Genomic DNA, 13,764 nt, shown 5'->3' with positions numbered 1-13,764 from the left:
TAAAATTTTTAAAATAATACTAAAATTAGAAGTAACTTTTAATAAAGAAAACTTTTAATACTATAGAAATTTTAATATTATTTTAATACTATTAATTATACATAAATATTAAATTAATTTTAGTATTTTCCTATTTTAGTTTAAACCTAATATATTTGTTGTTGTAAATTATTTTAATACTTTAATTTATTTTTTGCACATGATAAATATAATATAAATAATGATCGATTAATTGACACATGTTGGATCCACGTCTAATGTACAGTCAGCGTGCTACGCCAACTTATAGAGTAGGTTAGACCACATTTGGATAGGGATAATACCGCCTGCCAAGTTTAGGGACCTGCGGTGATCACTTTGAAAGTTTAGGGACCGGAATGACATCGCCGGCTAAGTTTAGGGACCTGCGGTGATCATATTGAAAATTCAGGGACCTGAATGATACCGTCTCGCAAAGTTTAGGGACTCACAGATATTACTTTAGAAGTTCAGGACCTAGATGACACCGCCGACCAAGTCTAGGGACCGACGGTGAATTTTGCTCCAAGTTGAAACTATGACCTTTTTTTGTCTCAATTGACTAGTCAGAGTATTCAGCATCAGAACACAGTAACATCAACATTGCCATTCAAGGTACAGTTTGTAGACTAGAGTTTACATGTGGAGTGGAGTTCCAGCACTGCAAAAGGTGATTCTGCAGAGCATCACACACAGATTTTATCACAGGGTTCTGGAGATATACTACCAACTGATGGCACGTAGCTTTGCCGTTTCTGTCCTCACTGTTTTCACTCATCCTACTGTAATTTACACGCGAAAAAAAGGCAACACCATCTAGAAACAGGCATTGAAGCCTTGATCAGCAGACGGTCGGTCATACAGTCATGCTCCTGCCTCATTGCCAGGCGAGCCAGCCTCTGTTGCCTGATTAGCCAGCCCGCCCTCATCATCCGGAGCTGCAGTGTTGCTTGGCTCGCCGCGCACCCCTCTGGAACCCCCCGCCGACAGAGCAGCAGCTGACCATGCCGCTGCTGGGCCGGGAAGAGGATGCAACGTGCGACGGTCCGTCTGCCGCTGTTCAAGCTCGTGGAGACTCAGCACATGGTTCTCGAGTAGGCTTCTATGAATCTATGGCACAGCAAGCGCAGGATCAAATTTTATGCGTTGATTATGAGATCATGCTGCTTTTTGTGTTCAGGTTCTGTTATCTCCCTGCAAGGAGGCAGTCTGTATCTTTCTTTTCGTTCTTGCAAACTGGGTACACCAGTATGTAAAACTCTTATTGCTTTCTTAAAAGCAGAGTAAATCTCCTTTCAAAAAAAAAAAGATCATGCTGCTTTTCAGAGTAAAAAACATCACGTTTTGTTATGGAGCCAGTAGGGTCAAGTTGTATTATGTAGATACCAAAATGTAACGGGAGATTAACATTCAAAGCAAACTCAAGGTAAGCAGTGTACCTCCAGTAGTGTCCTCTCTACCATATCATGAAGCTTCTTCTGAAATTCTACCTGCACCTGTAATGCATATTCTTGGATGTGTCTGCCAAATAAACTTTGAATTATCATACAGAGGCAAAGTTTCGAACATTATTTGGTCTTCTAGAGACATGAGAGTTTAGATTGAAATGTAGTCAATTGCATATACATGTTTTTCTTTATTTATGGAACTAACTATCCATGTAATTATAAATTGTCACATAGAGAGCAGTGAAATCTTCCAGGGTAAAGCAAGTAACATTACAGTAAGTGTTTTCATCTCGAACACATTATGAAAAGTTTATGCATACTGAAAGAACGAGACTATCCAGCTACTGAAAACACCAGCCAGAAGAAGTTCAGAACAATCAGTGGAGTTCAGTCATTCCATTGGTAAGAGTAGAGGCATAGTAGCATGCCAAATGATAGTTTGCAAAATTTTAGTTTTCGTCATTGACATTTAAAAACCTATTTGCGCAAGAAACAGTAAAGCTAAAACAGGTCTGCACATGGAAATGGGAATACTAATGCGTAATGACTCACTTCTGTATGTCTGAAGGTATTGCTTCGTTACACGTGGTCGTCTCCACTGATGTACCTGGAACTGTAATGCAATCAACAATTTGATAAATTAAGTGACTTGAATACGGGAAATGCATTTCTTTGAAAACAAAAGAATTTTGCACCATATACAAAAACCAATATGCGGTGCTAATAATGAGGTGAAACAATGAAAGGTGTATTCAAACAAGTGGAAGTAATGGTTCCAACTTCCAGCCACCATTGCTAACCTTCAGATGGGTGATGCTTAACTTGAGCCATTTTGTACTTCTGTTTGGAGTGTTACGTTTAATTAGCAAACCATAAAACCGAAGTCTGTGTCACCAAAAGTTTTACTGGAAAAGGAAAATGGAAAGTATACCTGCAAGTGGCTTTTGACCTGATCACGAGTCAGACTTTCAACATTCATGATATCAAGAATTGCTTTAGGTTTAGCACCTGCATTCGGTCAAAAATAATAAGACAATAATAATTACAATACAAAGCCAATAGTACTTTAGACGATGATAGTGATCACAATGTTGAAATTTTACTTTCACTGCCACCAAGCTGATTGACAGCATCTACGAAGCGATCATGCATTTCCATAGTCCATCGCATGCGTGCCTTGGCCTTTTTGGGGCAATGAGCATTTGTAGTTGCCACAGGAGGAACAGTTGGATACAATTGTTGAGGTTCAGAAGGAACTGAGACCGATTGATGTACCATGTGCTCATCATGTTGCCATGACTTAGAGTTTGGATATGAGGGGACAGGTGCAGATTCAGCCTGTGAAAAAAGAAACCTATCAACTCTAACTTCAGGCATCCCAAATGAACATAACATGGAGAGGTCTAGAAATATATGGTTTGTTGCCTCATATAACCATGCAAATCCCATGTGGCTATGTCTAATGCAAGCTTTAGTTTCCATGATCAAGGAAAACATATAGCATTACTGATTTTGAGGTAAATTACCATTTGGTGACAGTTCGAAGTTATATCAGTGGTAATAATATCATCCAAATCTGCATTCACAAAGCTTGTTAACCATTCATCTCTATCGTCAGATTCGTTGACGGTTCTGACAAAACCAGCAATTTGCTGACTCTCAACATTACAAATGCCAATGTTATTCTGTACACCATCACCAAGTGGGTCTGCACAATTGCTTGCTTCAGGAGAGAGTCCAGAGAAACTACCACCTGAAGGTTGTTCTGGTAGTCCAGAATAGGATACCATGTCGGAGGGCAGGATTCCAGAAAGGGGAGAATGCGTGGTTGATGGTGTCAAATAAGTAAAACGTCCATGCGTAATAACCGTGGAGAGGGTACTGGAAGATGGTGCCATAGATGCTGAACAAGGCGCTCCAGTAACAACAGGCAAAGACTGCAACTTCATATCATGAGATGAGATACGAGGACCTGTAACGCAAGAGCAATTCACATGTTCAGAACTTCAAGTTACAGGGGAAGAAACATTTGTAGAGATAATTCTTTCATAGGAATTTTGTGAAGAAAAAAGCTTTTGATTCCTGTGTGGCTGTTATAAATCCATCAACCAAAATTGAGGATAGTAGATGACTACGATAATCAATAACTGTCGGTACCATATATTCAGAAAAAGGGGAAAAAAAGATCGGCTAATTTGCTAGGACTGCATAGGCTGATCAGAAGGCTATGACAACCATGCTGTAAATAATGAACACGGCAAGCTAGCAGAGCTCGAATTGTGCTTGTGCATACTCCTATATGAGAACGGGGTGGGATGAAAAAAGAGAGAGAGAGACAAGGGGTCTTTAGATCGCATGCACAAAAAAGAAAGGAAACGGACAGTCATAAAACGATCATGGACAAAAGATTGTACAAGAGAAACCTAGCTGAAACTTCATGGGCAAAATCTGTTAAGAGAATCTGACCTTTGCACAGCAAGCAAAAGGATTGGTGAGAAAGCCGCAACTTTTTCCTTGGATTCACCGATTCAGGGTACGAGTGAATTGATGCAAATAGGGAGGGACACACACGGAGCAGCAGCTGTATTTTCTACGCCGGTACCCTCTTGGTTTCGCCTAAAACAAACGCAAGCAAACAAGGATCGGATTGTGACATCGATGAAGCGACCGCGAGTACGACAGCAATGGATTAGCGGGCGACGACGCGGAGAGACAAGACTGCAAGAGGGCATGGATGGATAAAGAAAACGCCGGAGCTGTAGCCTGCAGGTCAAAGAAGAGAGATCTCGTCAAAGAAAGTGGAGGGAAACAAAAGAAAACGAAGAGGAGGGGGTATCTCAGGGACCTGGGAGATAGATACCATCTGACCTGAGAACTGACGCACGCATTCCAGCTCTGCAGTCTCGTCAAAGCCGTAGCCCGGCATGAGCAAGAGCATTTTTTTTTTTTTTGAAAATTAGGGCCAATGTATTCAGTGGGCCAGTGTCGCTGAATTCAGAGCCCAGTTCTCAACAATTCACTGGGCCCGCGCACTTCAGCTCTGCCCTTTCCGTTTCTCTGGAGTTGATTGTTATGGTCCCAATGAAACTATCCAACGTCTCTTTCTTAAATGGAGCTAAATGTTTTGTTTAATCATCGATTTCTGCAGGGGTTCATATTCGATTTTCTTGACAGTGGCTGCACTTTGTTGGGATTTTTTTTTTTTTGAGGGAAACTTTGTTGGGAGTTATGCTCACTTAAAAATGGCGTTGGACGGAGTGCCGCATTTTGTTGTCACAACAGCCGTTGGTCTCCTGGTGGAGTTTGCTGTGGAGAGTTGGAAGCATACTTACAGTATCGATTACTAATCCAAATTCATGTTAGAAATAGAACACTCAATGTGAGTGAAAATTTAAGTAAAGTAGAGTAAGAACTTAACTTGATTAAAGAAATGATTCAAAGACATAGGAGCACTAATCCAGATGTCACTCCAAGTAAAATTGTATCCGCCGAAAACTGTACTCTGGTTTCGATGTTTAACAGGACTTTACTAAGATGCCGATGATGAAAAAGACTTGAATAAAACATGGGTGTGGCTAGCGCCCGGACGTCCGGACGTCCGGACGCTAGCCTCACATTCAGACGCCCGCGCTGCTGCCCCCCCCCCTCGCGTGCCCGCTCACGTCTCGCCTACTGCGCCCGCCCCCAAGCATGTGGGACCCGCCCCCGCTAGTGGGGACCGCCTCCGCCTTCCTGCGCCTGACACCGAGGCGAGACAAACAAAAGGGCGAGAAGAGAGATGCAACACTCGATCTAGTTTTGAAACATCCAGATACAATAAATTGCAATATACGTCTGAAAACAAATAAAATGAAACATTTGAAACATGCGTCTGAAACACTTGCAAAAACAATTGAAAAACACTTGAAACCATTGTAAACATACGCAACATCCAGATAAAATACTTGCATCATATGTGTGAAAACATAGGCAACATCCAGATAAACACACTTGCAACCTACGTAAAAAATAGATGAAACATTGAGAACATGAGCTTACAACACACGTGTACAACCATTGCAACAGTCCGATCTACTTTTACAACATCCGTATGAAACACTTGCAACATAACTCTAAAATGTTTGAAACACTTGAAACAAGTGCTTGCAACACAGCGCAAACACCTCCTTACTGCTTGGAGAATAGAGGCTCGTCGGCATGTGTAATTCTAATTGTATTTTTTCACATATAATTCGAAGATATATTGTGTAGTTTTAATTTAATTCCTCGTCCCTTAAAAAAGAGTCCGTCTAGCCAATGACTAAGTAGTTTAACAACAACCTCAATTGTTTTAGCCCTTAGATATAAAATAAAGGGTCCGGATTAAACATTTCTCTCCACATTATCTTTCATTCTCCGCTCGCACTTGCCCTTGTTGGCATTGCCTCCACACCCAGTTGTGGCTACCCCCACGCCCACCATGGCATGGCTCTAAATTCCATTAGATGTGCCTCCTCAACATTTTATTTATCTTCGTCCGAGCTCTCCCGCCACCACCCACCACATCTAACCGTCGTCGTCACGCTAATTAACCCGGTGGAGGCCGCTGGGCTATCACCATCATGCCCCGTCTAACCGCCTTCCTCCGCCCCCGCCCTCCAGCCGTCACTGCTGTCAGGCCGGTCTTCTCCCCTGGCAATCTTTCTAAACCTATCTGATTCAGGTAACCCCAAATTCTTAGTCCTAATCTTAACCTTGCCAGGGTTGATGAAGAAAACCAGATGATATCCTTAGATTGAACAGAAACATTCTTAGAGAAGACCTTAGCTTTACTCTAAAAAAAAGGTAGATGTCATTTGTGTCCAAAGTAAGTAGTACCTGGAGTCTGGAGAGAGACAACAATCCACTTCAGTGCGATGACGGGGCTAACTAACCTGTTAGGCTAGCACCAAAGCAAGTACCCCTTCCATCCCTAAAAAGAGTCGCTATAGGAATTGTATTGGTCAATCTTTCTCAACTTTGACTATATTTGTATAAAATATGTGTAATATTTATATATATTTTTTGAATCTGCAACATTTATATTTCTAATCTATACCTAATAATAAAGAGACAAAATTTCTACCACAGTTTTTTTCGTCCAACTCTAATCTCTATTCGGATTCTGTTTTTTTTTTGTCCGGTAATCCTCCTCCAACTCCAAGACAGCCTTGGCCTCCTACGACCGCTATTCAACAAGGTGAACGGACCGACGAGTATGAACGGACATAGAAAAAAAATCGAATAGAAGTAGAACGCCAACGGACATAGAAAAAAGAATCGAATAGAAGTAGAAAACCAACAAACATATAAGATATAACAAACATATAAGATATATAAGATCATGAACATAAATTGGAACAAGATCAGCAAGCAGTGTAAGGTCGATCGAACGAAACAAGGCGAACAAGATCGGCGAGCGGCTTGAGGTCGTTAGTGTGCTAGATGTGGTTGTTCCTGAGGTCGAGAGGTGTGGGGAGACTGAAAGGTCCTAATGGCTAAGGGGGGTAAATAGCCTATTAAAAATTCTACAATAACACTTAGCAAACCGGTTAGACAATTATAAGGCGAAGCAAGTGTTGCGCTAGCCTACTAAAAATGCAAGCCACCTACCACAATTCTAGCTTCTATAGTTTCTAACCACACAATGACTATGTCACTTATACTAAGTTAGTGTGCTCTCAAAGGCTAACTAAAGAGCCACACTAACCAAACTAACAAGCTCTCATAAATAGCTACACTAAAGAGCTTGATAACTAGTTTACGGTAATATAAAGAGAGTGAGCAAGATGGTTATACCGCCGAGTAAAGGAGTGAACCAATCAATCATAAGAATGAATACCAATGAAGACCAATCACCTTGGAATCAAATGATAACACAATGATTTTTATCGAGGTTCACTTGCTTGCCGACAAGCTAGTCCTTGTTGTGGCGATTCACTCACTTGGAAGTTCACGCGCTAATTAACATCACACGTCAAACCCTCAACAGGGTGCCGCACAACCAATACAAGATGATGATCACACAAGCCACGAGCAATTTACTAGAGTACATTTTGGCTCCTCGATGGAGAAAGGTCAAGAACCCCTCACAATCACCACGATCGGAGCCGGAGACAATCACCAACCTCCGCTCGACGATCCTCGTTGTTCCAAGCCGTCTGGGTGGCGACAATCACCAAGAGTAACAAGCGAATCCCGCAGCGAAACACGAACATCAAGTGCCTCTAGATGCAAACACTTAAGCAATGCACTTAGATTCTCTCCCAATCTCACAAAGATATTGAATCTATGATGGAGATGAGTGGGAGGGCTTTGGCTAAGCTCACAAGGTTGTTATGTCAATACAAATGGCCAAGCGGGTGAGCTTGAGCCGGCCATGGGGCTTAAATAGAAGCCCCCACAAAATAGAGCCGTTGTACCCCTTCACTGGGCACTGCTTGGGGTGACCCGACGCTTCGGTCATATCGACCGGACGCAGGATCCCAGCGTCCAGTCGCCCGATGCTTGCCATGTGTCATCGACTTCAAACGCTGATCGCTTGATCTCAACGGTCATCAGTACATTTAAGTAGTGACCGGACGCACCAACACTAGCGTCCGGTCGTTTCCAGTAAGGTACCAGAAGCGAAAAATCACAACCGGACACGTCCGGTCATGCACGACCGGACTCACCCGGCGTTCGGTCACTCAATGTCATCATACATCATACTGACCGGACTCAGGCCCTGAGCGTCCGGTCATTTTTCGCGCCAGCGTCCAGTCATGAGACCGAAACCGCACACTCACTGCTGCCACTGACCGGACGCTCCGGTCCTTCCGATACCAGTGTCCGGTCACTTACAGTGACCACGTTCACCTGGGTTTAGCCACCGGACACGTCCGTTACACCCTGCGAAACCCTGTCTTTTCTGTTTAAGGCGTCGGTGAAGTTTCTTACCCTTGCTCAAATGTGCCAACCACCAAGTGTATCACCTTGTGCACATGTGTGTTAGCATATTTTCACACATTTTCAAGGGTATTAGCACTCCACTAGATCCTAAATGCATATGCAATGAGTTAGAGCATCTAGTGGCACTTTGATAACCGTATTTCGATACGAGTTTCGCCCCTCTTAATAGTACGGCTATCAATTCTAAATGTGATCACACTTATTAAGTGTCTCGATCACCAAAACAAAAATGGCTCCTACCACTTATACCTTTGTCTTGAGCCTTTTGTTTTTCTCTTTCTTCTTCTCAAGTCCAAGCACTTGATCATCGCCATGGCATCGCCATCATCATGTCATGATCTTCATTTGCTTCACTACTTGGAATATGCTACCTATCTCATGATCACTTGATAAACTAGGTTAGCACTTAGGGTTTCATCAATTCACCAAAACCAAACTAGAGCTTTCAGAGACGCTGAAGCAGGGCAGCAACGTCGGGCGGGGAGAGGTGGCGCTTCCCGCACGGAACGATGGCCTCACAGCCGACGTGCTCGCCCCTGGATGGTGTCCCCGCATCCGGCACGCTCAGCCCCCCAGGCTGGCATCCTTGGGGCTGGCGCGCTCGCCCCCGAGGCTACCGAAGCCGGCGTCCCCGACTCCCTATGGCCGATGGTGCCCCAGCGCTGGCACACTCGTGGCTCACCGGCTTGGGGCACAAGCTGAGGAGCAAGGCCGCGCGGGGTTGGTAGCCTAGCGTGGCTAGGGAGGAGGGAGGAACCGGCGGAGCTCGATCGACCATGGGTGGAGGAAGTCCTGACGACTGCGGGCTGCGGAAGGGAGACGGAAACTACTGCGTTCGGGCTATGAAGGGGATAAGAAGGAGATGCGTACGGTGAAGGAGATAAGGATGAAAGAGAAAAGGCAAACGATAAAATAATCGAGGAAATAAAGAGAGGAAAAAAAATAAAAATGAGGATATTATAGTCATTTTAACCATGTTCAACAATCAAGAGAAGCTATTTTATTAAACCCTTATCTAAAATAATTTCTAACTCTATAAGTGAAGCCGCTTCATCAGTTGAAGCAAAAAAAAAACTATATATTTGTGCTAAACTATTCAAATTCACTGCCCTACTTTCGTACAATTATTTATTTATTTTTTTAAAAAAATGTGGTAATTTATTTAATTATAAGCAATAGCTATTAATTTTAAAGACGTCTACAAGAATTTGTTTATTTGCTTCAAGATAATATCACTAGCTATGTAGGCCTGCTATGGTCACAAGGTCGCTATTATAAAACAAAACACAAGAGTAGCACGAGTCCAACTATGATATAGAGTAAAATTACACGACTAATTGAAATGGATGATGTAATAGTTAAATCTCTAAGCAATAAATTATCTATGACCATGCAAGACGTACGTCCCGTTGCAACCTCGTACGAATAATTTTGCCAGTAATAGTAATTATGCACTATAAATATTAATATTTTATTAAATATATTTAGTCAAAGGTCTGAGTGCCTCCGACGTCGTGCCTCGGCACCAAAACAAGCATCTGGAAGCCAAAGAAAACATTTACCTGCTGCGTCCCGCGACACGTTACGGCCTAGCAGGGACGGCAGCCATGCACGCTCCCACGTCGCGTCCGCTGCCGCGCCACGTCCCGCGCGACCGCCGAGCCGCTTTATATATGTGTCCACTGTCGACCGTGCGTGCCAGCGCCACGGCCTACACCAGAAACTAGCTCGGCTAGCCTTTGATTTCTCACTTTAATTTGACGAACTCCACAGATCTCTCCAATCCTGTTAGGCTAGCCAGGCAACAGACTCGAACGGCGCGCGGTAGCGGAGCGGAGATGCAGGGAGCGACGACGGCCAAGCAGGCGCGCAACGGTGATCGCGGCGCGGCGAAGACGACGACGGATGGGAAGGCCGACGCCGCCGGCGCCAAGGTCGGCGCCGACGTGGCGAAGGGCGACGCCGCCGCCGGCGCCAAGGCTGGGGACGTAGGGAAGGGCGACGCGGGCAACAAGGCCGGCGGGGCCATGCATCATCACGGCTTGTCGTCCGTGGAGGCGAAGGACTCCCAGACCATCGTTGCGCTGCAGGCGCCGGTGACCGTCATGCGCCCCGTCCGCGGCGACCTCGAGGAGCACGTCCCCAAGCCATGTGAGTCTTGCGCACTTTTGCTTCGTCGCTGAGGCTTATCAAAGTACGCACGATTTGCCACTGACGCGTGTTGCTGATGAGCAGATCTGGCGCGAGCTCTGGCGGCGCCGGACATCTACCACCCCGACGGCACCACGGGCGACGAGCACAGGCACCACCACATGAGCGTGTTGCAGCAGCACGTCGCCTTCTTCGACCGCGACGACAACGGCATCATCTACCCTTGGGAGACTTACTCCGGTATGCATATATGCCTACGAATTATATTGCTGCATCAATCTCCTCCTCCGTCCGGCTGCTCTAGTTAGTTCCAGTAGCATGCAGTAGGTACTGCTGGCTTGTGCGGATTTCATGTATTGGATCTCTGCACTGAGACGAGATACACTGCATGCAAACAATGCAGGATGCCGTGCGCTTGGGTTCAACATGATCATGTCGTTCTTCATCGCTGTTGTCGTGAACGGGGCCATGAGCTATGCCACACTGCCTGTGAGTACAGCTCCGATCCATGCCGTCTTTAATTTGGTTCAGGCATGCAATCGATGGTTTTAGGGCCGTAAAATGCTTGTTCTGTTAATAAGAACACGTTACGTTTTTCCATCTCTGTATTTGTGGTTGCAGGGGTGGCTGCCGTCCCCTCTGTTCCCGACCTACGTCCACAACATCCACAAGAGCAAGCATGGCAGTGACTCTGGGACCTATGACAACGAGGGCAGGTAGTGATCTGCTGATTATGTCTCTCTGTCCTAGCGCAATCTAGAGTTCCGATCCAAATTCTGAATTCGTCCTCTGGTTCAGGTTCATGCCGGTGAACTTCGAGAACATGTTCAGCAAGTACGCGCGCACGTCCCCGGACAGGCTCACCTACAGGGAGCTGTGGTCGATGACCGAGGGGTTCCGCGACGCCTTCGATCTCTTCGGCTGGTGAGCACACTGACCGACAAAACAACGTCCATCCCCAGTGCATGCAGATTGCAAATCTCCTCCGCTGATCCATCCAGGCTGCCTGGCCCTGGCTTACTATGCATATGCGATCTCCTCTCTCTGTCACAGGGTTGCGGCGAAACTGGAGTGGACGATCCTGTACGTGCTGGCGCGGGACGACGAAGGGTACCTGTCGCGGGAGGCCATGCGGCGCGTGTACGACGGCAGCCTCTTCGAGTACGTCGAGAGGCAGCGCGCGCAGCACGCCAAGATGTCCTAGACGAAGATGATGGCTGGTGCGTGAATGAAATGGAAGCGGAGTGAACCTGTCTGTCTAGTAGCTGAAGTCTCAGGTCCGTCTGTACGTGTGGCGTCCCTGGATGTAAGACAATGGAGAGGGGTGTCAGAAAACAAAGCAGCCGTGTACGCCTCACATCAATCAATAATTAATGCAGAGTTCGCCGGACCGGGACCTCGCTCTCTTTGCTGCTTCGACATTGTTTTGTCGCCGGACGACCGCATCGCTCTCTTAGCTGCCTCAACCTTGCTTTGTGCGCGGTTTATGTTCACCTTCCGGTTCCCCAGATGCTGATGACTCGTTTTTGGATCGCGAGCTGTGTATGGATGTGTGCTTCGTGGTGGTTGTCTGGTGGCGCAGTTTGGGTTCTGCCGGACTTTATATATTACAAATAAATACTCGTAAGCACATCAAATTGGCCTATTAGCTCAGTTGGTTAGAGCGTCGTGCTAATAACGCGAAGGTCGCAGGTTCGAGACCTGCATGGGCCATGTTTTTTTCAATTTTTAATTTTTATAAAAAATAAGCTCCAGCTCATCTTAAGATACTTGTCTCCATTTTGTTTTTATCATATATTATATTATATTACTGTCACATGAGGTCTGCTCTGCATCCTTTTAAAATTCTCAGGGTCTTCTTAACACCTTTTTCTTTCTTTTTAATTTTGTGATTAGTTCTAGTATATAAGACGTGAGGAATTGCATAGTGTTGTTTTCAAGACTTCTATTTAATATAGAAACGAACGAAATATGAATGAAACATTCCTCAATAGAGTTATAAATATTTATTAAGAAAGTTTCATTTTTAAATTTATAAACTTAATTTCATGACTTATTTTTAATAGAAAGTTTCATTCTATAGATTTGTAAATATTTATTAAGAAAGTTTCATTATATAAATTTATAAACATTTAATTTTACTCCTTATAGAGATAATCGAGCTAAGAGAGTTTTGTATATCAAACTCACTCTTCTGTCATCTTTAAAACATTATCATATCATTAACAAAATATCTACGTGACATCTATTAAATCTAGTTTTTCTTCTTAAGAAATTATCATATATTACAGTCTATTAAGTATAGCTGAAACTTATATAAAACTCCTAGCCTAAGGTGTAACCACCGTGATCTTTCCACTGAGACTAGTCTAATATTGAAAGGTCCTAATGAACAGATGGGGTAAATATCATATTAAAAATTACTACAACAACACTTAGCAAATATGTTAGATAATTAAACGGTGATACGAGTGTTGCGTTAGCCTACTAAAAAAGCAAGCCACCTGCCATAATTCTAGTGGCTATGATCACTAAGCACACAATTTGCTAAGTCACTATACTAAGTTAGTGAGCTCTCAAAGGCTAACTAAAGATCTTCACTAACCACTAGACCCGACACAAGCTAGCTCTCAAAACTAATTACACTAAAGAGCTTAGCTACACTAAGAATGTAATACAAGAGAGGGGATGTGATAGTTATACCGTCGTGTTGAGGATAGGGCCAATCACAATATGATGGAGCCAATCAATCACAATCAATCAAGAAATCCTAAGACAATGATGACACAAGATTTTTTACCGAAGTTCACTTACTTGTCGGCAAGCTTGTCCTCGTTGTGACGATTCACTCACTTGGAGGTTCACGCGCTAACTGGCATCACACGCCAAACCCTCAATAGGGTGCCACACAACCAACACAAGATAAGGATCACACAAGCCACGAGCAATCCACTATAATACCTTTTGGCTCTCCGCCGGAGAAAGGTCAAGAACCCCTCACAATCACCATGATCGGAGCCGGAGATAAGCACCTTCCTCCGCTCGACGATCCTCGTTGCACCAAGCCATCTAGGTGGCGGCAACCACCAAGAGTAACGAGTGAATCCCGCAGCGAAACACGAACACCAAGTGTCTCTAGATGCAATCGCTCAAGCAATGCACTTGGATTCTCTCCCAA

General features: G+C 44.4%; 2 protein-coding genes and 1 non-coding gene across 3 annotated transcripts; 2 read left to right on the top strand and 1 right to left on the bottom strand.

Annotated features, from left to right (window-relative positions):
* Nucleotides 1–673: 673 nt before the first annotated feature.
* Nucleotides 674–4,010, bottom strand: LOC136490635 (protein PHOSPHATE STARVATION RESPONSE 2-like). Its single transcript, XM_066486847.1, has 8 exons — nucleotides 3,933–4,010; nucleotides 2,993–3,438; nucleotides 2,570–2,804; nucleotides 2,398–2,474; nucleotides 2,267–2,306; nucleotides 2,019–2,079; nucleotides 1,458–1,539; nucleotides 674–1,128 (listed from the first exon to the last, which is right to left on the bottom strand). The coding sequence occupies exons 2-8, from the start codon at nucleotides 3,413–3,415 to the stop codon at nucleotides 883–885; spliced, it is 1,164 nt and encodes a 387-aa protein (XP_066342944.1). The 5' UTR covers nucleotides 3,416–3,438; nucleotides 3,933–4,010; the 3' UTR covers nucleotides 674–882.
* A 6,142-nt stretch (nucleotides 4,011–10,152) lies between these two features.
* On the top strand, nucleotides 10,153–11,967 carry LOC136494091 (peroxygenase-like). The gene is made up of 6 exons (XM_066490235.1): nucleotides 10,153–10,586; nucleotides 10,671–10,826; nucleotides 10,990–11,075; nucleotides 11,208–11,302; nucleotides 11,385–11,510; nucleotides 11,640–11,967. Exons 1-6 carry the CDS (start codon nucleotides 10,274–10,276, stop codon nucleotides 11,788–11,790), a joined length of 927 nt encoding a protein of 308 aa, XP_066346332.1. The 5' UTR covers nucleotides 10,153–10,273; the 3' UTR covers nucleotides 11,791–11,967.
* A 258-nt stretch (nucleotides 11,968–12,225) lies between these two features.
* TRNAI-AAU (transfer RNA isoleucine (anticodon AAU)) lies at nucleotides 12,226–12,299 on the top strand. Its single transcript has one exon. It is a non-coding gene; the product is annotated as a tRNA-Ile (tRNA).
* Nucleotides 12,300–13,764: the final 1,465 nt, after the last annotated feature.

This window comes from Miscanthus floridulus, chromosome 11, assembly GCF_019320115.1.
Source record: "Miscanthus floridulus cultivar M001 chromosome 11, ASM1932011v1, whole genome shotgun sequence".
NCBI lineage: Eukaryota > Viridiplantae > Streptophyta > Magnoliopsida > Poales > Poaceae > Miscanthus > Miscanthus floridulus.
The sequence above is the reverse complement of the archived record's forward strand: the minus strand, read 5'-3'. Positions and strand labels throughout refer to the sequence as shown.